General features: G+C 47.0%; 1 protein-coding gene across 1 annotated transcript; it reads left to right on the top strand.

Annotated features, from left to right (window-relative positions):
- The first annotated feature begins 4,778 nt into the window (after nucleotides 1–4,778).
- MRPL21 (mitochondrial ribosomal protein L21) lies at nucleotides 4,779–16,584 on the top strand. The gene is made up of 6 exons (XM_050897567.1): nucleotides 4,779–4,802; nucleotides 5,576–5,661; nucleotides 8,735–8,898; nucleotides 10,451–10,503; nucleotides 15,565–15,668; nucleotides 16,355–16,584. The coding sequence occupies exons 3-6, from the start codon at nucleotides 8,758–8,760 to the stop codon at nucleotides 16,417–16,419; spliced, it is 363 nt and encodes a 120-aa protein (XP_050753524.1). The 5' UTR covers nucleotides 4,779–4,802; nucleotides 5,576–5,661; nucleotides 8,735–8,757; the 3' UTR covers nucleotides 16,420–16,584.
- The last annotated feature ends 4,767 nt before the right edge of the window (nucleotides 16,585–21,351 follow it).

Genomic DNA, 21,351 nt, shown 5'->3' on the forward strand with positions numbered 1-21,351 from the left:
GGTCTTTACCAGCATCAGCCTTGGAGCAGCCGGGAGGTTTGGGGGCAGGGGAGGAAGAAGCGCTAACAAAAAGGAGAATCAGCTTTGCACACTTTTTTCCTAGACTGGTAGGAACGTGTCAGCAAAATCCAGGGATTGGGGGGGGGGGGGGGGGGGGGGGGGGGGGGGGGGGGGGGGGGGGGGGGGGAGGGTAGGGACTCCATCAACCTCCTCCCTTCCTCACTGGGCTGGGAAGCGGGCAGGGTGTTTGTTGTGGGAGCAGACTGGGGGCTTGGGGGCCCTGGCTTCACATCTGGGTTTGGTTTCTGTGCCGGGTGAGCGTGACCTTGGTGAGCTGCAGCTTCTGGGGGTGAGGTGGTTCAGTACATTTGGTGTTAAGAGGTCTTTCCGGCCCCTTGTATAGGTCGTGCTTTGGCTGGTGGGTGAGAAAGATAATGTCCCTGCAAAGAAGCTGTGCACCATCTGTCTTTTAATTAAGCAAATTGTTCCAGAAAGGAAATTGTTATCCCTGAGGTAACATAGGGATAAATTCTTGAGCATGTGTTTTTAGGCCTTCATCTCTTTCTGCTAATTAACAGAGTGTGCGGGCCCAGTTCCTTTCCAAAAAAAATGCTGAAGCTACCCTCAAAGTGTAATTTAAGTTGTAGTAAACCACTCGTTCTTTGAAGATCTGTGTGTTGGAACGGTAACACAGCTTCACTGTTTTGGTGAACGTTAGCTCGTGTATATGTAGCTCTGAAAAGCGTGAATACGTTTTTCTAATTCCCATCTTCCGTTGTTGTTACTTGTTTAGCTACGTAGTTCCTCCATTCCCCTTGCCTAGAAGGAAAAGGCGTGTTTGGGATGGTGAAAACCCAGACACAGGAGTGTTAAAACCAAATCTGCTGAACCTGCCCCGCTCTTCCAGTTCACTGTGTTCCGCTTGGCATTGCGGTGTGTGCTTGGGAGCTACAGGGCCAGTGAGTTACTGGCAATACGCCTTGTCTTCCCTCTCTCTTTTCAGTGTGGAAACTTTGTAAGGCTGAGTAGAAGTTGCTGAGAATCACCTGGTAAACGTTGTGTAATAGCTCCTCTCCCCTTTTTGGAGGGCCCGGAGGGTTGGAAAGGATCCTTCTAGCAGCATCAGTTAGTGCTCAGAATTGAGAGAGCGCACCACAGTGTTCTTCAGACCGCCTGTTCCTCCCCTCTGCCTTTCGGTCACATTGTTTTCCAAAAGAGGTGGGGTGCTCTGAGTGTAACCATGTTAAATTGTTGTGTCTAGCTGGAAGTATCACTTGAAATAAGTGTTTTTGCGGTGGGAGGCCTTTCTCGTGCTCTCTTGCAATGCTGCACACAACTGATGGGTCCTTTCTCTTATTGCGTATCTTGTTTTGCTTCCCCCTTGGTCTTTGCCTGTCATGATAAAACTGAACGAAGCTTTTACAGGCAGAAAAGTGGTACCATGAAGCTGACCAGCGCTGTGACGCTTCAGCATTGCTGTAATGCTGCCTCACCAGGGCCTAACAACCCAGCAGTCGCTGCTTATTTTTAATTCTTTTTCCCTCTCTCCCTTTTAGCCTTCTTGCTTTCATCTGCGGTTCGGCACCAGAGTTCCCAGAGCACGTCACTGCAGCAAGGGTAATGTCAAATGACTTTCTGCTTCGCTTTTTGCCCCTTGAAATGCTGACCTTCCTTGGTGGGGGTGAGGAAGGCAGTTTGTTTTTCCTTTGGAAAGGAGGCTTGTCTGACCCTTTTGTCAGGCTGTCGCTTCCCAATAAGCTTTGGACTCTCTGCCCGCCTTCAGTCACCTTTGCCAGAAGGATGCTTCTGTGGTTTTGTGAAATTAAGCAGCTGAGCCTGGGGGCAGATAATTAGATCCTCCACTGAGAAAAGGGCCGCGGTGTGGGCTCAGCCCATAGTAGACAGCAGAGAAGCCACTCAAGTCAGGACATTGCAAACTCCTCAGCTGCAGAAAGGGCTTCAGCTGCCACTCATCTTTTTAGGTACAGGTAGTCTGCTCCTCAGGCAAGGTTCATCTCCTGCCTGGAGCCTCCTGATAAATACTGAACTTGCACTGCAGTCTTCATAAAATGTGATTAACAGCTCAAGCACTACAGGATGCCAAGCCAGGAAACTTCAGGCTTCATTTGTTTCTGCACTTTGAGAGCTGCTTGTTTGTGGCTTTATTTTGTTTCCTCTGCTGGGATCTCACGCAAGACAGAGCTGCAGGCTGTGCTGCTGCTTGCTTTAACCAGAAGGGGACACTGCAGAAATAGAGAACTCCTGTGAGCAGAATCGGGGAAAAATGACAGGATTTGCTCATTCCCTCTGTGCTGCTGAAGGGTGCAGGGGGGTGGCCTCTTCCCGCTGGTCCTCAAGTGCATGGGAACACAGTTTGGATCTCTGCCTCTGTGACACAGCACCCAACGTTATTACTAAACCCCGCAACAGACCCACAAAGCCTTGGTGCTTGTGGTTATATACTTGCTTGCAAGTGCTTCGAGTTTCTGTTAAATTAAAGCCCTTTGAGAGGCATTGCTGGGCATTACAGAGTAAACCGATCAAACGCAACTGCTGCTGTGTTAATTTTGCCTTCTTTCACTAGCATCTAATGTTTTTTCCTGAGTATTTTGTGCCGTTTGCACATGCTGTGTTATTTATAGAAAGTGTGGGTCTCGGCGGAGAGGAAATCCTGAATTTCCCATTCATGATGGAAACGGTATTTACTGAGCAGCACCTTTCTCTTCAGATTTCAGAAACTAATACCTTTCTGGTCATCTCATTGAGATCCAGAGTGAATCTCCCCCCTCTTTAAATCTGAGATTGTCTTTGTGGTATCGTAGATTCTTGCTTAATAAGGAACTATAATGTGATGCCTTTTGGTCACGTGTCTCTTTCTGAGTAAAGGCACTTGGCACCTCTCAGGATAATCTCTGAGTGCTGCAGGATGGGCCTTGTGCCTCCTTTCCCTGCCCCCTGAAACGTGTACCACAGTTCTGATGAAAGCACTGCATGTGCAAAGTACTGTCCCTGGTTAGAGTGGTGCTTTTCTCTCCAGTTCTTTGGGAACAAATCAATAGTTTTTGTAACCGGCTCTTATGCAGGATGAAAACAGCTGCCTCTGGTCCTCCTTGTTGTTGCTCCTTGTCCTAGAGATCTTGAAAAACAGCGAATTATAAGTAAGTGGTATTTGCATTTTTTCCACTCAAACTCACGCTGTGAGTTTCACGTAGTGTTTCATTTTTGAATTAACACCCTGTGGCACATTTGAGCAGCGTTAATTGTTGTTCAGCTCTGATGTTTTAAACGGGGTTCTCGTGATTTAGTGCTGTCTGCGCCACTGTCAAGAAAGGCGGTGTGTGCATGCAGGTACCTGCAGTATTGACTACAGGGCTTGAGGCAGTCAGGAATTAGTTCAGTTTTGAGGCAGAGGATCCCTCCCAGTGATAATCTTGAGAAAAGCAGAAAGAATCCACCATGACAGCTAATGAGAACATGTTGCTGGCTGCTAGCTGAAACGCCCCTGGCAGTTCTCAGTCTTTCGTTCTGTATCCATACTGTAGCCTGCTTGCCTTCAGGCCCCCAGTTTATTCACTAAATGGAAGGTGTCAGTTGTGACAGCCATATACCATTTTCAGTAAGTAAGAGAGCAACATCTAAGTGTAAAAAGTAGAGCAGGCTTCAGGTAAGATGTCTTCTGCACAGAATTTGTCATTCAGGTGCTGGTGCAGTTTGAGCTGTGGTTGCTCCCGTGATTGTATCAGTGCTGAACGATCCTAAAGGGACGCGTCTGTGATGCTCGGGAGTCCCCCAGGGCTGGTCACCAGGAAGGTCTTCAGGGACTGATGCAACGTCTTGAAATGGAGAGGCTCTTGTCTCAGCGGTACAGTTGCAGAGTGTTTGAAAAGAGAGGTTATGAAAGCGATTCTCTATCACAACAGTGGAAGCTACCCTGTCAAGAAGAATAAGGATTTAATTTGCACCTTTTAGCAAAATATCTTGGTGCTGAAAGTCATTGTGAGGAGCAATGCTTGTGCTTGGCTGGATGGATGTGGGACGGTGCACGCTCCCGCTCCCTTCTGTGGTCAACCTGAACCAAGATAGGCATGGGCCTGAGAAGTCTTGTTAGATGCCGCTGCTAGTCCCTCCCCAGTGTGGTGTTGTCGATTGTAGACAGACATGGTAATGGCACAGAAGAGGCTTTTGGGCTAAATGTTTGTGGTATTAAATGCTGAATCGCACTGGGGGTGGGAGAAGCCGTTATTATCGCCATTCAGGGAATGCAGCTGTAAGTGACAAAAGAAGAGCAGCCTCATAACTCTCCTGTAAAGAACCCAGCTGTGATCTTAAGGCCCTCTCTAAACTCTCTATTTAACAGAGAAGAGCTTCAAAGAATAGAGGAAAAAAGGATGCCTGTGAGTCATTCGTAGCATGTGTAGCGCTCAGGGCTGGTTTAGGAATGCTCATTAGCCCTTCTTCCTCATCAAAGGCGCGTGGCTTCCTCCCGGATGCTCACCACTATCGGGTAACTTCAGGGATTTGCTTGGTGCTGAAGTGGGTTCAGGAGCGTTAATGTGTTCAGCCTCTCAGCTGTGGTGGAGGTAACTTGTATCTATACCTGGAAAAGCTTAACAAGAGCCTTTTATCTAAAACTCAGGTGTAAGCAAGGCTTAAGGTAGGTCTGTTTCCATTGGAGTTGGTGACAAAATTCCAGTCTGCAAAAAGAAGGCGGTGGAAAGTCACCGGTGGTCGCTGAGCTTGGTCACCACTAGCACATCCAGCTGCAGATCTCAACGTCAGGAACAAGTGATAACCTAGCCTAGGTGAATTTTCAGTTAATTTTCAATCTGTTTCTTTCTACACTTTTCCTTTGTTTCAAACTATTTCAAACAACATTCTGAAGTGGGAAGTAAAAAAAAAAAAAGGGGGGGAAAAAAAAATCCATTTCCCCATACTGACTTTTATGCTAGGATGGGAATTAAGCAAACCAACCACTGAGGCATTTTTCCCTTTTTCTTAAAGCTTGCTGCAGTTCATGGTGGACCTAAATGACGTTAAGCCCTGGGAGCAGCAGCTGTGTTTGGTAGAGCATTTGCAGGTTGAACTCAGAAATGAGACCAAGCGTTTTCTGCATGGTTTTGAACAGCCTTCTGATATGGGTTGCAGCTTCAGCACTGTTGCAGCATTTCTTGTCCTACTGGAGTGCTTTTGCCAGGTGTTGGAAGGAAGGTCTGGGGACTTTGCCATATCCAGTGTCCTCCATTGGATTAAGTCCTAGGGAGGTAACATGGCTTTTGCCTTGCCTGCCACCCTCTGTCTGTAACACTTAAGACCAGAACAGAAAACCTCTCCTTGCTCATGAGCCGCTACAAAGCAAAATGTGATCTGTGGGAAATTGCCTTCTGGCCCTAGTGGGCTTGGGTCGAGTCTTTCACACTGACAAATCATTAAGTCTCCTGTACAACTTCTGCTCCCCCAGTGGAAAACTACTTTCTACTCCATCTCCAGCTTCTTTTACCTTTTGTCCTCTCTTCATGTTTTACATCTCTTGACAATACCTGTTTGCTACAAGTGAATCTTACCTTATCATTCACAGACATGTTGCCAAAACATCTCTGACTTCACCCCCATGGCCTGAAGTGAAGCTTCCAGATCCAGTAGAAGAAGCAAAGTATCATGCAGGTAAACGTCTCAAGTCTCCAAGTGAAGACTAGCACTCCAGTATTGCCATTGGTGGCCTGATTAAGCATAAATGTCTTCAATGATGGGAGCTCGTTTTTGTTCTTCACATTTTTGTCTCATTTCTGGCATGTGTTAGTGTCACTGGACTTGTGCTCCAGCTGCTGGTATTGGAGATTTGGGTAGAATATGAGGCCTCCTTAGTTTATGACAGTTTGTAACACTCCCAGAGGCATCTTACCTGATGTGATGTGTTGCTTTCTAAAGCATGAAACAAGCCTTTTGGACAGGAGAAAACAATTATTTTTCTTTTAATGGATAAATCAAAAAGCTAAAGCCAGCATAAGCAGTTGGATGGTGGGCACATCAGAGAGCTGGTGTATTTTAGTGCATAAAACAGAACACTAGAGCTGGCATAAGCAGTTGGATGGTGGGCACACGACAGAGCTGTAGAGGTGTGACATAAGGCAATGAGCAGCTGGGAAGTGACGTAATGTTAGTGAACGCATTCTTGTCCCCGCATCTAGTCAGGACCGTTGAATGCAACCAGTGGTCCTCCTGAAAGGAGCACGTGGACCGTACAGCGGTCAGCCTCACAAGTCAGTGAGTAAAGTGCCCATAGCTGTTTAGCAACCATCCTCATTGCTAAGCCTTACTAGAACATGTCAGTCTTCCACCTGTAACCAGACACGGGTTTCCCTGGCAGGTGGGGATGTGAAAATCCAATACGGAGAAGGCATATGTGTCATCTCATGTTGCCCAGGTGGGGCTGTTGTCATCCTAGACCGTGCTAGGGATGGTAGTGGGGAAGCCAACGCTTGTACAGGCTGTTTCTGAGAACTACGCAGTAATAAGCCCCAGCAGGTGAATTTCTTTTACAGTTGCTGTGGTGGTGGCAATTAGCAGCTGTGTGCTTCATGCAGGCAGTGACCTCCTGTGTTTGTTAACAGGTAGTCTTACTGTCTCATTGCGTTATCCTCTGGGACATCTCTGAAAGGCACCTGACTTCTCTGCTTTAGATGGGAGAGACCCGGGAAGTAAAGGAGAGGAGTTCTTTTACAAGGAGAGAGTGAGAGGAGAAAAGCTGAGTTGTGTCCACCTTTTTGCAGATAGTCCCCTATCATCTGGCTGAAGTGTGTTAGTAACTGTGTGAGTGGTGTGCTCTGGAGAGAGCCTCCTGCTCCAGGTCTCCTCTCTGGCTGTTTTGCATCCTGCTTTTTATCCTTTGTGCTCCTGGGATTGCTCAAGTGACAGATGAGTGTTCTGTCCCTGAGCATGGTTTGGCCCCGTAGTGAACCATAAACTGCTCGGTTTGATTTGCTGAAGCCCTGTGGTGAACAGGGTCCCACGTTCCCCTGATTGATTCACGTGGGATCCTCAGGGCCGCTGTGATTTCCATGCCTTGTAACCTCCTACTGTTTATGAGCTTGCATCATTATCTCCTGGCTGTGCTTGTCCAAAGCAAACAACAGCGAGAGCATTTGAGTTCCGCCTTCTGTTTTCCTGCTGGCTATGGAAACAGCCATGGATATTTTAGGAGGGGTCGCTCCACATGGTGCTGAGATACAAGCCATAGTAGCAATCAAATGGTAACATCACTTGATGTTTCCTGTCACTAGAGGTGTTTGGAAGAGTTATCAACAACTTCAGAGCCCAAGTACAGTGGAGAAAATGTACATTTTTTGGTTACAAAAAGATGAGAAAGCCCCGTGGGTAGAAAGTTGATTTTTGACAAGGAAATAACCCTTGTTAGAGCATGACTCTACATGGTTTTTGCTAAGAGAAAATTGTAGGCCAGCATTTTGAAATTTTGGGTTTGAAATGTTGACCACAGGACTACTGATATACCTAGATGGGCAGTTTAGAGCTGGAAGAAATTTATTGTACCCGTTGTGCAGCTGAGGGCATAACAAAGAGAAGGGGGTTGTGTTTTTTCTGTGGACTTTTTGTAGTGGACCACTGTGAATTGGAGAAAAGAACACACAGTGGATTTTTCTTCTGGGACAGCAATTACAGCAACACAGAAGCTAAACTCTTCATCATAGTGGGAACTGCAGCAACTACTGCCTTGCAAATAATTTCTGTTCTTACCTCTGCCTTTAATAGTTTGCGTCTGCTGGGTTGAAACTTGGACACTTTCAGACTGTTCCTGTAAAGGCTGGGTTTGGTTTGACTGGCTGCTAAATTCTTGTCTGTCCCAAATGGAAGTTGTTTCGTTTACATTCCAAGAAAAAATGATTCAGCCACTTTTGAGGACAATGAAGAAAATCTATTTTTCCAGTTACAGAAAAGTTGCTCTTTTTCTGAACAGCTCAAGAGGGTGGAAATCTACTATTTGGCAGTGGAATGGCACTCATTAAGCAATACCTTTTGATGTTCCCATAAAAATTGGTTTTGGCTTCACTGCTCAAGAAGGTGATCACAGAAAATGGAGTTTGTTCATGTGCAGGACCTCATCCCTGGGATTTGTCCTGCTCCTGGCACCTGCTCTGCCTGCATGTGCATATGGGAAGAGATTTTCTGGAAAAGTGTGAGGGAAAGGTCTCTTGTCTTTGCTGCAGGTTCAAGTTCTCAGGCCAGGCTTTGTTAGTATGCTGGAGCCCTTTTTCCTGTGTACTTTGCCAAACCCTTCCTGATGTTCCTGCATGCCTTACGCAGTATTCAGAGTCCTGGGCCTTCTCCACGTGACTTGGAAATTGAGAGGAGCTCCCCTCCAGATGTAGGATGCATGGACAAGCGCTCTTTTCTGGAACGCTTTATATCTGAATACAGTGCATTTTAGGATGCCTAAGAAATAGGCTGAGAATTCAACAGTCCTAGATTAGCTGCACAGTATATATACTAGGTGTTTACTTATGCATGGGTTTGCCAGCAACTAAAATACAAATAGGTGATTAAGTTTACAAAAGGGAGGCTCACAAGTCGTAGGGAACAACGTTGCTGTTGATCCTTGCTTAAGGATTCCCAGAAGATAAGAGTTTTGGTGGGAGAGCAGTGCGGCTGAATTAGTTTTGAACAGCTCTTCACACCTTGCTGGGTTTTCTACACTGATTCCTTCCCTGCTGTTTGCCAACAGAAGTGGTACAAAAGGTGAACAAGATGATCGCAACGGGGCAGTACGGAAGGCTTTTTGCTGTGGTCCACTTTGCCAGCAAGCAGTGGAAAATAACCAGTGAAGATTTAATTATGATGGACAATGTACTGGAGGCTGAATGCGGAGACCGAATCCGGATGGAAAAGGTGATGTGCCATGCTTCCACAGTGCCTGTGATGCCATACTGTGTATGGGGCCGGAGCAAATTGCCTGCAAATGTTCCCTGAGGCAAAACCCATAACCAGTTTTTAAAAATACATCCTGAAGAGCTCCTGTCGGATCTCCCGTTCTTACTCCAGCTATTTGCTTTGCCTTATTTTTTGTTCCAATTTCAGTTACTCTGTTAGTGATAATATTATTGTGATTTCTGTTGAACAGGGTTGGAATGAGTCGTGCCAGACTCTGTTAGGAGACAGATTTTTGTTGTACTAACTTCATCCAAAAAAAGAAAATTACAGTTGTTGTTTCTAGAGACGGCAGCTAAAGACTGTGTTTACCTTAAGACTCCAACACCCAAAATACTTGCGGTACTCCCAGAGAGACTGTCACTGCTCAGTCATTTGCAAGATCCTTATCACGCTGAGTATGTTGGGTGGAGGGAGAGGGATGGCGTGTCTAGGGGAGAATTGCCAAGATGCAATTCAATATCTTTATCCTTAGTCTTGGTTAACTAGCAGGAACTTGTAGAGGCTCATTAATCCAACACTTAAATGAAAGATTATGAAGTGGGATTCTCTTGGCTTAATCTTAACGTTGGTGGGTAGAGCCAAGCAAGCAGTTAAGGAGAGCTGGGCAGTTTTGCTACTCATCCATTGCTTTGAAGTCCAGTTTTGTGGCACCTTTTTAGGCATGCCTTCAGCTGTGTCCTGCGTCCTTGTATACCACAGAGAGAGGAGTGATTTGCATGGAGTAGCCAGCTAGAAATGCAGAGGTCTAGATGGGAGTGAAGAAGGTGAAAAACTTGCCTAACCACCATAACCCTTTTGGGATTTTACTGGCAAGTATCTGTCTAAAACAAAAGTCAGAACATCTCATGACCATTTATATGTTGCTTTTAACTGCTGCCATACAATTAGTGTGGGGAAGGAGGCAGCCTGTAAGAAATGCTGCCTCTTCTCATGATATCCTCTCTATTATCCTGCTGGGTCCTTTAGGTAGGCAGGTGGTTGAAATGCCCTGAAACAAAAGGGCTAGTCCCAGGGATGGTGAATCCCCCCGAGGTGTTCATTTCTTTATTGCCCATCTTGAGGCCTTATGGAGGAGAATGAGGAAAGCATTTCTCTACTGGGATACGTAGCAATTGCTATAAAAATCCAATGATTTTAAGAGCTGCCATTCATTCAGATCCCATGCAAGGCATATTATTCTGCGTCCCTGTATTGCTTTTCGTATCTTTTACAACTGTTGGTGAGCCAGAACAGAAGGGTTCACTGTGTTCTGATCAACGTGAAAGATACTTCTAAAGTATGTTTTAGTAGGATAAGCTCTCCTGGAAGACTGTCTGTTTAATCTGTTTCTTGCCTGTTAGCTGCCTTTTCCCACTGTCCCTCTCTAGTAACGGTGTCAGGTTTGAAATGTGTCAAGGCCTATTTTTAAGCAGTTTGACTCCTTTATGGTGACTGTAGAATTTGGAAGATACTGTTTACATTTCTACTGGGACAATGAACCAGTGATATATACCTGATTTATTTTCCATAGGTTTTGCTGGTTGGTGCTGATGACTTCACGCTTATTGGAAGGCCACTCCTGGGGTAAGATGTCTCATACGAGAATTATCTTCAAGACAATTCTTGTGCTTAATTGTAGCTTCAGGGCTCCTACAGTCCCTGAAACTGAAGAGAAACCTGGATTTATCAGCGCTAGCTTTTTTCCCAGCCCCATGGCTTTTGAAAGGATCACCAATAAAACAAGCTCATCAGCCTCTGCTGACTCTAACCGTTGCCACAGTGCCAGGATAGAGCAGCAGTACCCATTTCGAAGGTAACTGTAGGATATTCACCTCTGTTGGGTTGGATGTTTTTCTCATGGTATAAGCCTTGCACAAACTAGGAGTAAACTAGCTCTTCAACATCTTTACTCCCTTACCCTAATTTCAGTGATAGTCATCTTGGAATAACCTAGAAATCCTTTCCCATCCCTTAATTTGATTTGGGTTTTTTAACCCATTTCCTTTTGCTCTTGTCTTAACCCAGCAGGCCTTAATCTTAATTTTAGAGTTCCTAATTTTCCATTCCTCCTAGTCCCATAGTCCAGCAATCGCAGAACTGGGGAGGAGGAGTTTACCCCCTTGGCGCCATCTCCATCCCAGTGCTGTAGGCCGTGCTATACAAACTGGCAGGACGGCTGGTTCTTCAGCCTTTTCTGTACCGAAAGGACGTGGTGTGTGGACCAGGTGTTACTGCTCAGCTCTTAGCGCTAGCCAGAAGCAGAGCCATGAACTGTTGTTTTCCCCAGGACAAGAGGTTTTAGTGGTAAAACGCAAGTCGAGATAAGGTGGGTTGCAAGTGCTCAAAGTATCTGGAAGCCCTGGCTGTGGTCTGGTTGCAGGCTAAACCGCGCATTTCAGTCTTAGCTTGAACTGCAGCAACTTTGGCAGAGGATAGTCAGATAAGGAGGAACTTGTACATCTGAGAATTGTTTCTTGGTGACTTGTAGATTCAGGTTAGAAATACCACATAGTTTCAGATTGGTTTCACTTCTGAGTGCTTTCTGGGGTACCAGGGGGCTGTTGGTATTTAAGAGGTACTTGTAACGTGTTTGTACAGTTGATAACGTGACTTCAGTTGTGCTGGTGGTAGCTGCCTCGGGTTCCCTGTGTTAGGCAGGATTTTGAGGGCTGCCAGTCCTTTTAACAGTACTGCAAATAGATCTGGAATAGCAGACTGTCAGGAGTCTTTGAATTATTGCCAGATACTGCGCTTGTGGAAGATTTTAGTGAGGGAGAATCTCATTGTTAGGACAAGAAATGTCATCTTGCAGGAATTCAAATACGAGCCCAAGTTCTGCAGACAGGGATATGCCATGTCAGGCAGTTTAGGAGCACCGTCCTTCACCTGGCTCTCTTAACCAGTGGTCCTGGGGTGGTTCTTTGCAGCTCTCAGTTTGTGTGCTGGACTTGGCATGTGGCCCCAGACCCAGGAGCTCTGGGACAGGAAGAAAAACGGCGGTTTGGTTCCTGCAGGGGCTGTAAGTGTGTGGAAAGCATTGTCCGTTGCTTAAAGCAGACCAAACTGCACGTCTGCCAGTGTTAGCTTGAACTCCAGTACCTTTGGCAGAGGAAGATCAGTGGGAGGAGGAGGAGGCTGACCAGGCAGAATGAAAGCCTGGTGAGGAGGTGCCATCCTCCCTCCGAGCTGTAGGGAAACCTCCCGAGTTCCCAGCTCTCCGATAAGAGCTGAGGAAAGGAAAGCAGAACCCAGTGTGTCATGAGCAACATGGGCTGCAGTTCTTTCACATAGGTCCCAGTTGTGCCTAAACCACAGACATTTTGGAGGGGAGATAAGAGGTTGGATGCAAACAAAGGCGGTTTTGTTTTGTTGTTGTTTTAAAAATAAACACATCAGTGAATGCTTGCACCAGTGTCTGCGTAAGACAGTTCATTACAGCTGCACTCCCTGTTCAAACTTGGAGGCGGGTAGGAACTTGTCCTGTTTTGGGCAGATAGTCATGTTTTAATTTTCTGTAGCAGTCAGATACCTCCCAAGATGACACTCCTCTAAAGCCTTAAAAAAACAACAGTGCAACAAAACATATCTGCGTGGCAGAGGCTATTCTGGGAACTTCTAGCTGGCTTCTGCTCTGGAATCTGTTGGGGTTTGTGTTTGTTCAAGTAACTTGCTGTCTGGTCGATTGGCACAAGGGCATCAAGCAGTATGCAGCTGTACTTTGTTTAGCTGTGTAATGCAGAAATTGTTGTGCACTTCTAAAGCTGTGATTAGAAGTGAGCGTAACCTGGGGCAGGTTTGCATTTCAGGCTGTCAGCTGAGTGTCCTTAGCTGTTGTAGACCCGAGTGAAATGAATGGTGCCTCTATGAGAAATTTTAGCTTATTTCTAGACAAAGTACAGCTGGTGGGAATTTTTTCCTCTTGATGAACCTGGCTCCTTCTCCTGCTACCTGCCCATTTTTGCAGTGGCTTCAGTGGAAAAGACAAAGGGCCTTGGACCTGTTCTTATGCCAGCCAGCCAGGCTGGGATTCGGGTACCTTCTGCAGGGAGCAAGCGAGCTTGTCAGTTGAAATTATTACCTCTAAGAGTTATGATCCTTTGGGGTTGTAGGTTGCCTGGATCTTTTTCACTGCTTAATGACAATAGCTTTCAGCCCAACTTAGATCTATGGGATTTCAGTGTGAATTTTTCTTGCCTCCTGCAAAAATCTGATAGATGTGCTTTGTCATGAAACATTTTGCTGCTGAAAGCAGCAGGCCTGACTGTCTGTGTCAGACTCTGGGAAATGTGTGACCCCCTTTTTATTTTTATGGACATTCCAGTCATACCTAAAACATTTGATAAAGATTTTTTTTTTTTCTTGGGCTCTATTTTGCTGAGAACTTTTCTGTTCATATGCACTTCACCAGCAAGTTGTTTTCTGCTGTGCTTCAGCCTTTCAACCAGCAGGTCCTAGTGCTTTGTCCAACAGAGAAGGACTCACCGGGGCCTGTTGGCCTTGAACTTTGACTTGCAGAGTGAAGCCACGCTTGGATATTCAACTGTCTCAACAATACCCTTAAAGACATGCTTGAAAGCATGTCAACATCTATGAGCAATGTGGGGGGTACACTTATCTACAGATCTGTGTCAATGTTTCTCCCTTTGGCTGGATACTACCCAAAGCCTAGGACAGCTAGTGCGGTCCAGTGGTGAGAGCTGTATCAGGGATAGTTTGGCTGTGCTACTGCAAGCCCTGTGCTCTCCTGAGAGCAGCACAGAGATTTCAGTGACTGGGTCACTTTATCTGGCCTGGCCGCTTTCCAGTTTTCCCATGTGATCACCGTTAGTGAGTTTCTTATGTGCCTTTACAGTCCAAGCCTGTGAGAAGTCAGTGGGAGTTTAGCTTTCCCTTTGCCTTCAGTGGGCAGGAATTAGACCCAGAAAGTCTAGCTCCCTAATTATAGTGGTAAAACATGGCCAGCCCCTGGAGTGCAGTTCATTTTTGGGTTTCTTTCCTAGCGTTGCAAAGCTTGCTGTGTATTTCAGTAGTGCTGTTGGGTCCTATCACTGGGCTGAATCTGGCTAACATCCTTTAGCTGGGATGTCAGGGTCACCCAGTGATCTCTTAAAATCTAGATTATCTTATGTCTATTTTCTTCTGGGCTAGTCACTAAATGCAGATATATCTGTTTTCTCCTCTGGCTGTCCTTCCCTCCTCCCTCAAGGATTCAGACTCTGATATATATTACACCCCAGAGGGTAAAATGTTAAGAGAGGTGGTAAATGTCTCAAAGCCTTCAGCCTCCTAGTGACTTTGCTGGAACAGTTAGGCTAGATGGGCTTCCCCGCTCTACCCCCCTTAAGTGCAGACAAGAGTCGTTTGTCAGGAAAATGTTCTTTAAATGTCTTCTGGCAGTGAAGTGAGCATGCTAATGAGTTTTTAATGGTATTCTGCAGTGATGCTGCATGAAAGAGTGTCTCTTCCTCCTCCGTTGTGGCTGTTGATTAAAACCACGCTTTCCAAAGCTTCAGTCTGGCTCTTGTCTGGAGGCACTTATCTTCCCAGAGAGGAGCTGTGGTGCAGACAGGTAGCTGGTCCTCCAGCGCGTAATTCAGACCACCTTGTTTTCCAGCTCTGGCATTTTTCAGATAGCAGCTAGAAATCCCAGCACTCCGTTTCTAACTTCAGCGGGACTTCTTCTCTCGGAGCTGTGCAGAATCCCTGGGTGGGCAGGAGGTGTGTTTGCGTGTGGTGGTAAGGTAGCGCGGCGGGACGAATTACTCTGTGATTTTACTCACCTGTGAAGGAAGTACGGGCCATACTCTTCATCTCCGTCCTCAGGGAGGGAGGATGTTTACTTGCTGAGAGTTTCCATGTGTAGTAATGAGATCTAGAAATAATTTGAGTCTTTGAGTGTTCTCACCGCTCAACCTGAACTCCCCCAGCTGCAGGGTGGGGAGCAGTACGTGCAATCCTCAGTGAGTCCCTGTCTTCTCTTCCCATATGGGGTAAACAAGCATGACAGACCAAGAGTGGGAGGCAGAAGAGAGGCACGTGGGAGGAGAAGTGACTTGCTCCAGCAGCCAATTAGCTGTGCTTCCTGCTAGAAACAGTGGGCCAAATCTTTTTGCTGAGCCTTTGTCAGGACTTATTCAGGTGAGCAAGGTGAGAAGACTTTCTTCCAGCTGTCTGTGATGCTTTATAGAAGGAGGAAGGACTTCTGTGTTGACGAGCATAGCACAGGAGAAGGGGCCACGGGTGGGTTTAACCTGTACCGTAAGCGAAGGAGGACACATAAGATTATGTGAACGTGCCAGGGGAATTTATCTTACTGTAATCCTACAAGTCCCTGCAGGTTTGTCTTACTACTGCTTCTGTAGCTGTTTCTGATCTTATCCCTCACGTGGCAGAGAGGTGCTGCCCTGCAAACTATCACACCGCCTGGCTGATCCACATACAGCACCTTGAGGCTTTTGTTTGCACCGTGAAGCCAACAACCTGACAGATTTCCCTCCTTCCACGGTGACTTTGTAGTTCCTGTGGATCTGGGCTCTGTAAGGCAGGATGTGTTATCTGTGTGTTGCTTTTCCCCAGAAACCTGCTCACTGATAGGAGGGGAATGTAAATAATTAAAAAGTGATACTTTTAATATTTATTTTTAAGGAAAGATGTCGTCCGTGTGGAGGCTACCGTGATTGAAAAGACGGAGTCGTGGCCAAAAATTAACATGCGCTTTTGGAAGAGACACAACTATCAAAGGAAGAAAAGTAAGATGAAAAGAATACAGAGCTTCCTTCCCTGCTGTTTTGTTGCTGGATCCGGGAGGGGGAGGTATCGTGACACAAGAGCAGTGCCTGGGGAAGGAGCCTCATTCACCGTATCCCCAGGACCCCTCATGGCACAGCACCTCTTTCCCAGCCCGCTGCCCCAGGTGTGCCCACTGTATTCAGAGCACGGGGACTTAATGTTCCCTTGGTCCAGCACCCTTTGTTAGATAGCCTTGCAAAAGACCTTGCTGGAAAAAAAATATCCTGGGCAGAAAGGCAATCTTGTTCTCTTTCCAAAGCCTTAAATATTGGATAGGTAATCACAGATATTAGCAGGTCTTAACAGTATCCTGTGGCAGGCTTTTTGATTACCAAATGACTGTCCCTTCTCAGATTAGGACTCAGAGAGAGAAAAGTTATGACCCTTTTTTTTATGGAACGGATGCTAAAACCTTGACCAGCCTGACACAGTCCCATGGGAGCTCTGCCTAGACCTCTTGTTCATGCCGTACCAGTGGTATGCAGCTGTCCTGCCAACGTGGCAGCATCTGCCAGCGCACCCCCTCCTGCAAACCGTCACGCCTTGGCATGCCTTACACTAATGTAGCTAAGGAGCCTTCCAAAAGGTACGCAAGTTTTGTGCTGTCATCTGATCTTTTTTTTCCTCTCTTTTCATTCTTTTTCAGTCATCGTGAACCCACAGACTGTCCTTCGGATAAACACCATAGAAATTTTCCCCTGTTTGTCATGATTGATTGATCGGGTTTTGTGTGGCTTAGGTTTATTATTGCTTTAGGCAATTATGGAAATAAAACTGCCTTGTCATTGGAAAGTTCTGGACTTCTTGCTGTTGTCAGAAATGGAAATCTATATGTACTTTCTTTTTAAAAAAAACAAAATGAAATATTTTTTTAAACTATTATTTCAGCCTTGATGGTGTTTATTTGTCAGGAGTTTTAAACAACCCAGGATCCATTGCTAGCTGTCAAGCTGTTTCATGCCAACTGGGTGTACGTTTGCCTGCACACCTCTCTATGTACTTTAAGAATTCAGGCTCTCAGCTGTGTCTTAAAAAAACCTTGGGCTTCACTGGTTGTGGAAGAAAAGGGCCATCTGCCTCCCCCGTCCCAGAGGTGAGGCTCTGAGCCTGGAAGGCAGAATCTATGTGTATAATTAGCCAATTTAAAGAGCCTGTTGCTGTGTGTAGTTATTCGTGTCCTTGCAAGCTTCCCTACCCTGGGACTGTGAGTGCACTTAAGGCTAGCGGAGAGGCAGGCGTGTTTGGGTGAGCCGGTTTGCCCTCTGGAAACGCTCATTGCTCCCCACAGACTCCAGTTACATCGCTGTAAATAGGTGAGGTGCTTTTAAAAGTGCTAGGTGCAATTTTGCCCCCCGCCCCTTTTCCTCTCCTGACAAAAGCCCCACTGCTCTGTTCGTACAATTCCCGGGGTACAGTGTGGCCCACAGCAAACGTGGGACTGAAGAGAGCAGTGAAACAAGATGACTGCGGGATCCCAAATCTACTCCCAGATCATGCCAAGTGGTGAAAATCCTTCTTAAAGAATGGCAACAGGAGATGCAGCTGAGAAATTACCCTCTTAAAGGTGAGCCAAAGAGTCTATTGCATAGCAATAAATTGTCTGTGTGTGTAATACCATCAAAATAACAGATACCAGTGGCTCAGGAGTGATTTCATGCCTGTTTCACAGACTTGGTGCTTGACCTGTTGAGTATATTTTCGTGTCTAGATCTCAGTATTTTCTCTGTGCTTTGTCTGCAAGTCAAGCAGTGTCACTTAACTGAGCAGCATGTGCGCGGCCAGATTCAGCAGGCTTATTCAGCCAAGGTCTGCATGTGTTTCTGGGCTGTAATAACAACCAGGAGGAGTTTCCTAGAGCATTCAGCAGGCCCTCGGGGTCGCTGTCGGACTCCCTGCAGCTACCATAAGAAGCGATAAGTGGGCCCTGCTCACCTTGTCACTTCTCTAGGGAATACTTTTGCTTCAAATGAGTCGGGAGCAAAGTCCACATATGGGTGTCCTTATGGACCCCCTCCGTGACTCCTTCAGAGGACCGAGGTTGCCCACAACCCTGTACTGAAGGAAATGCTAGTTTGGAACATAACTATATCTGGGTCTTGTCCTGTCTTTCAAATCTCCCAAGTCTGTATAAACCTTCAGGAGATCACTTTAGGTGCCATAAACGGCAAGCTTAATGGCTCAGGCTGCATTTCATCTCGCCTGACTTCAGCTAGAGAAAGCTCCAGGCATGCTTGGGTTAAGCTAGTTCTCTAGTTGCTGGAGAAAGATGGTCATCTGCAGAGGCTGACTCATCTCTTCCCCTTTAGGATCGTCTGGCACGATCAGCCCTTGGGAGATGCTGTTCCTTCTCTACTGACTGTACCAGGAGGTTTGGCACCTAGATTTTAAACAGCTAATGGTAATATGACAGCAGGGACCTTTTCTGCGACCAGCTTTGATTGTTGCATGCTTGTTTCCAAGCTCTTACAAATGGAAGGCAGTGGGGGGACCTCTCCTCCAAAAATCATCTCCCGCCTCTTTCCCCCTTCTCCCAAAGGTGGCTCCAGTTCTGCGGCGGGACCGCAGATCCCAGCAGCAGCAGTGAGTCGCGCTACGTTGCGGGCTGGCACGAAGACTATCGCGGTGCCTGCCTTCCAGTTACAGGCTGCTCGCAGTCCACGGCGGAAGCAGCATTGCCAGCCGAAGCGATTTTACTGGAAACCTCACAGTCCTTCTGTGTTCCTTAAGGCATGCGAGTGCTGGGGCTAAGGAACAGCATGCACGTCTTGGCTTTAAGAGGATGTAGGGGGAATTTTCTGTCCTTCCTGGTTATGGAGAAACACTTGAAAATAACAAGAGCGGCTTCAAGGCTCAGAAATAGGAAGAGCCCAGTGTCGATTCAAAAGAAAAAGCAAATGTCTTAACATGATCTGTAAAACTGGTCCCCCCAAAAAAGCCCTTGGGAAATGTAATTCTCATCCAAATGAGATACTATATGAAATTAGGGTGGCTTCATGGTGTTTTGGGGGGAGAAAAACGCAGGAAGGGAAAACTCAACCAGTATCAGGAAGTCCTGGTTTTTGTTTTGAAAATTTATAAAATTAGAGCAAAACATTCAGGTTTTATTGAAGTTATGCATTCAGACTGAGGCAAAAGGGGATTATTTTTGACATTTTCTTCAGGGGAATTTAAAGAAAAAGCTTTTTGCCGTTCCCAGTGGAAGCAGAAATCCCCAGTTCTTCTCTGGAGTGAAGCTGCAAGTCTCCATTTGGCTTCACATGTTGGGGGGTGGCCGCTTGCGGTCCTCTTTCTGGCTGCTGAATGTGGTTTGCTACACTTAAATAGCTTAAGAGCAGAAATTTCTCAACAAAGTCTGCTTCCCCCCCCCCAAGCACTGATTCATAGTGGAAATTTATCTGTTAGGACAAAACATCTAGTTGGGCAGCACGTCAGATCAGGGTGGAATTTGAGAGATGCTTTGCCCAGAGTCTCTAAAGATTAGGCATCCACGCGGGTTAGACAAGAAGCAGGCCTGAGCTCCTGCCGTCCAGCGCCTCTAAAGCAAAGCTGCGGCGTTTGTCCCCCGCAGCCTCCCCTCCGTGCTGTTTGACTTCGTGTAAATAAGGATTCGCTGCCCGGAGGGAGGCTGGAGAGCCGGAGCAGAGGGCATCTGTCTGCTCTGAGTCAGACCCGAATTCCAGTGCGTGCTCCCTGCCCGCTGGCCACAAAGCCGCTGGCTGTTCTGGTTTCTCTCTCGTGCTTTCGAAGAATGTCGGTAGGACTCCGCTTCGTTCCCCGGCAGAAGGACAGCAGGATTTGCAACGCTGACATTTTTCCACAATAAGGAAGCGTTGTTTTCTCGCCAGCCGGGCTGCCGAGGGACTTGCTTGGAAAGAGTTGTCGGGAGGTGCCTTTGCTTCTCTGCCAGCTCCGCTTTGGCCTCGCATCGCTCTCGCGTCCCCCCCGTTTTGAGCATGAACGCCTGGGTGCAGCGGACGGGATTCCCGGCTGTGCTGCTCTCCGCATCCCAGATGTGCGGTCCCCCCCAGGGCACCCCTCGCTCCCCCTTTCTGTTACCTCTCTGGAGGAGCGATGGGAGATGTTTAGCCGAGCCCTAATTAAGTGTGCGCCGTGGCAGCAACCGGTACGCGCTGTTGCACAGGAGATCAATGAACTGCAGGCCTGGCTGAATGTCAGCCCAGCCGTGACCTCATCCTTCGCCCTTTTTAAGAGCAATGGACCGTGGCACCTTAATTCATTTGTGGCTGCGTGTTTTGTTTTTCTTCCCTCCCCCCTCAGATACAGATGCTTTCAAGAGTCGGTTTGGAGCGAGGTTTCAATCATTTAAAAGGCTAATGCTGCTCTAAACCCTCCAACGGGATGCAATGGTCACGGCTGCTCGGATGTGAAGTCTGCAGCTTCGAGGTGCTTGGATTTGGGTTTCGCATCCCGACAACAGTAAGATCATCATCGTGATAGAAGGGGAAACGGCCCATGCTGGTCATCCTACAGGATAGCTTTCTGCGGCGTATCTCCAGAGCTCTGTCTGGACGAGTTTTAAATTACCTACATGATGGGGTTCCTCGTCCTTCCCTTGGCAAGTTGTTCTGTGTTCTAAAATAAGCTTCACAAGCAAAGCCATTTCTCACAGCGTGAAGGCTTCCCGTTGTGAGGATCCATTATTTGTGCAGCCTAATGAAGTGTGATAGACGTGGTAAGCGTCAGCGTCCTTTCTTCCCGACGGCCAGCTTCTGCGGAAAAACAAAAGCGCGTGAAACTCTCTCTTCGGGACCCAAGGGCCAGCAAAGGGATTTAGCAACTCGGTCATGATATTTGGATCCGCTTAACGTTCACGCGCTCTACCATGTCCTGAGCTGCAGGCGTTTATCCAGCTGAAGTGGCAAAGCAGCTTGAAAAGTTCTTAGGACATGTCGTTCGGGCCCCCGGGGTGGAAGGGAAATGCTGTTAATATGCCCCTTTGGTGTGTTTTTTTTCCCTGTCAGCTTTGCGAAGGCATCTTTGAACTCTTACGTGGAGCCAGATTTATTTTCTCAGCAAGATCTGGCCATGTTTTGGCTGCACGTCGAAATACACTTTAGAAATCAGCAACAGACAGAATGTAACACCAGGAAACTGCGCTGGTTTGATTCCTCTTGCACTAGAGGTTTTCTTGTCTCTTGTGATGAAAAACATAGCCCCTTCATTAAGAAGAGAAAGGGAATGCTTCACCACCGGGTCCAGGCTGATACGAAGCCCTTACGGAGAAGTCAGACAGCGGCCAGCAAGCCTGGGCATGAGCAAGCACTGGGGTTAGGTGCCTTCCATCTATTTTCTCTCTCTCTCTTTATAGAACATGGGAGAAGATTGGGATCTGGGTCCCTGCTCCTGCCGCGTCTCTGCCGGGCTGCTAACGCAGCATTCGCGCGGCTGAAGCGAAGTCAGGCTTTGATTTCGGTAGGAACGGAGCGACTCTGCAAAGCCGCTGAGAAAGGAGAGGGCCCTGAAGTCTGAGAGCACTTTTTAATTGCATGCTGGCTTTGCTATGGCAACCAAAAATATGTTTATTGACAGGGCGGCGTGGCTTCAGTTATGTTCTTGGAGAGCATTCCCCGACGGCCCCGTCCCACGTTAACTCTCAAGAGGCATGCTAGCAGCAAAGCTTGC

This window comes from Gymnogyps californianus, chromosome 5 (assembly GCF_018139145.2).
Source record: "Gymnogyps californianus isolate 813 chromosome 5, ASM1813914v2, whole genome shotgun sequence".
NCBI classification, from domain to species: domain Eukaryota; kingdom Metazoa; phylum Chordata; class Aves; order Accipitriformes; family Cathartidae; genus Gymnogyps; species Gymnogyps californianus.

Excerpts from the sequence above, each read along its gene's own strand:
- MRPL21 (XM_050897567.1), top strand. The coding sequence starts at position 8,758 with ATGATCGCAACGGGGCAGTACGGAAGGCTTTTTGCTGTGGTCCACTTT. Across the intron at positions 8,899-10,450 it reads ACCGAATCCGGATGGAAAAG|GTTTTGCTGGTTGGTGCTGA; the intron begins GTGATGTGCCAT and ends TATTTTCCATAG. Across the intron at positions 10,504-15,564 it reads ATTGGAAGGCCACTCCTGGG|GAAAGATGTCGTCCGTGTGG; the intron begins GTAAGATGTCTC and ends TTTATTTTTAAG.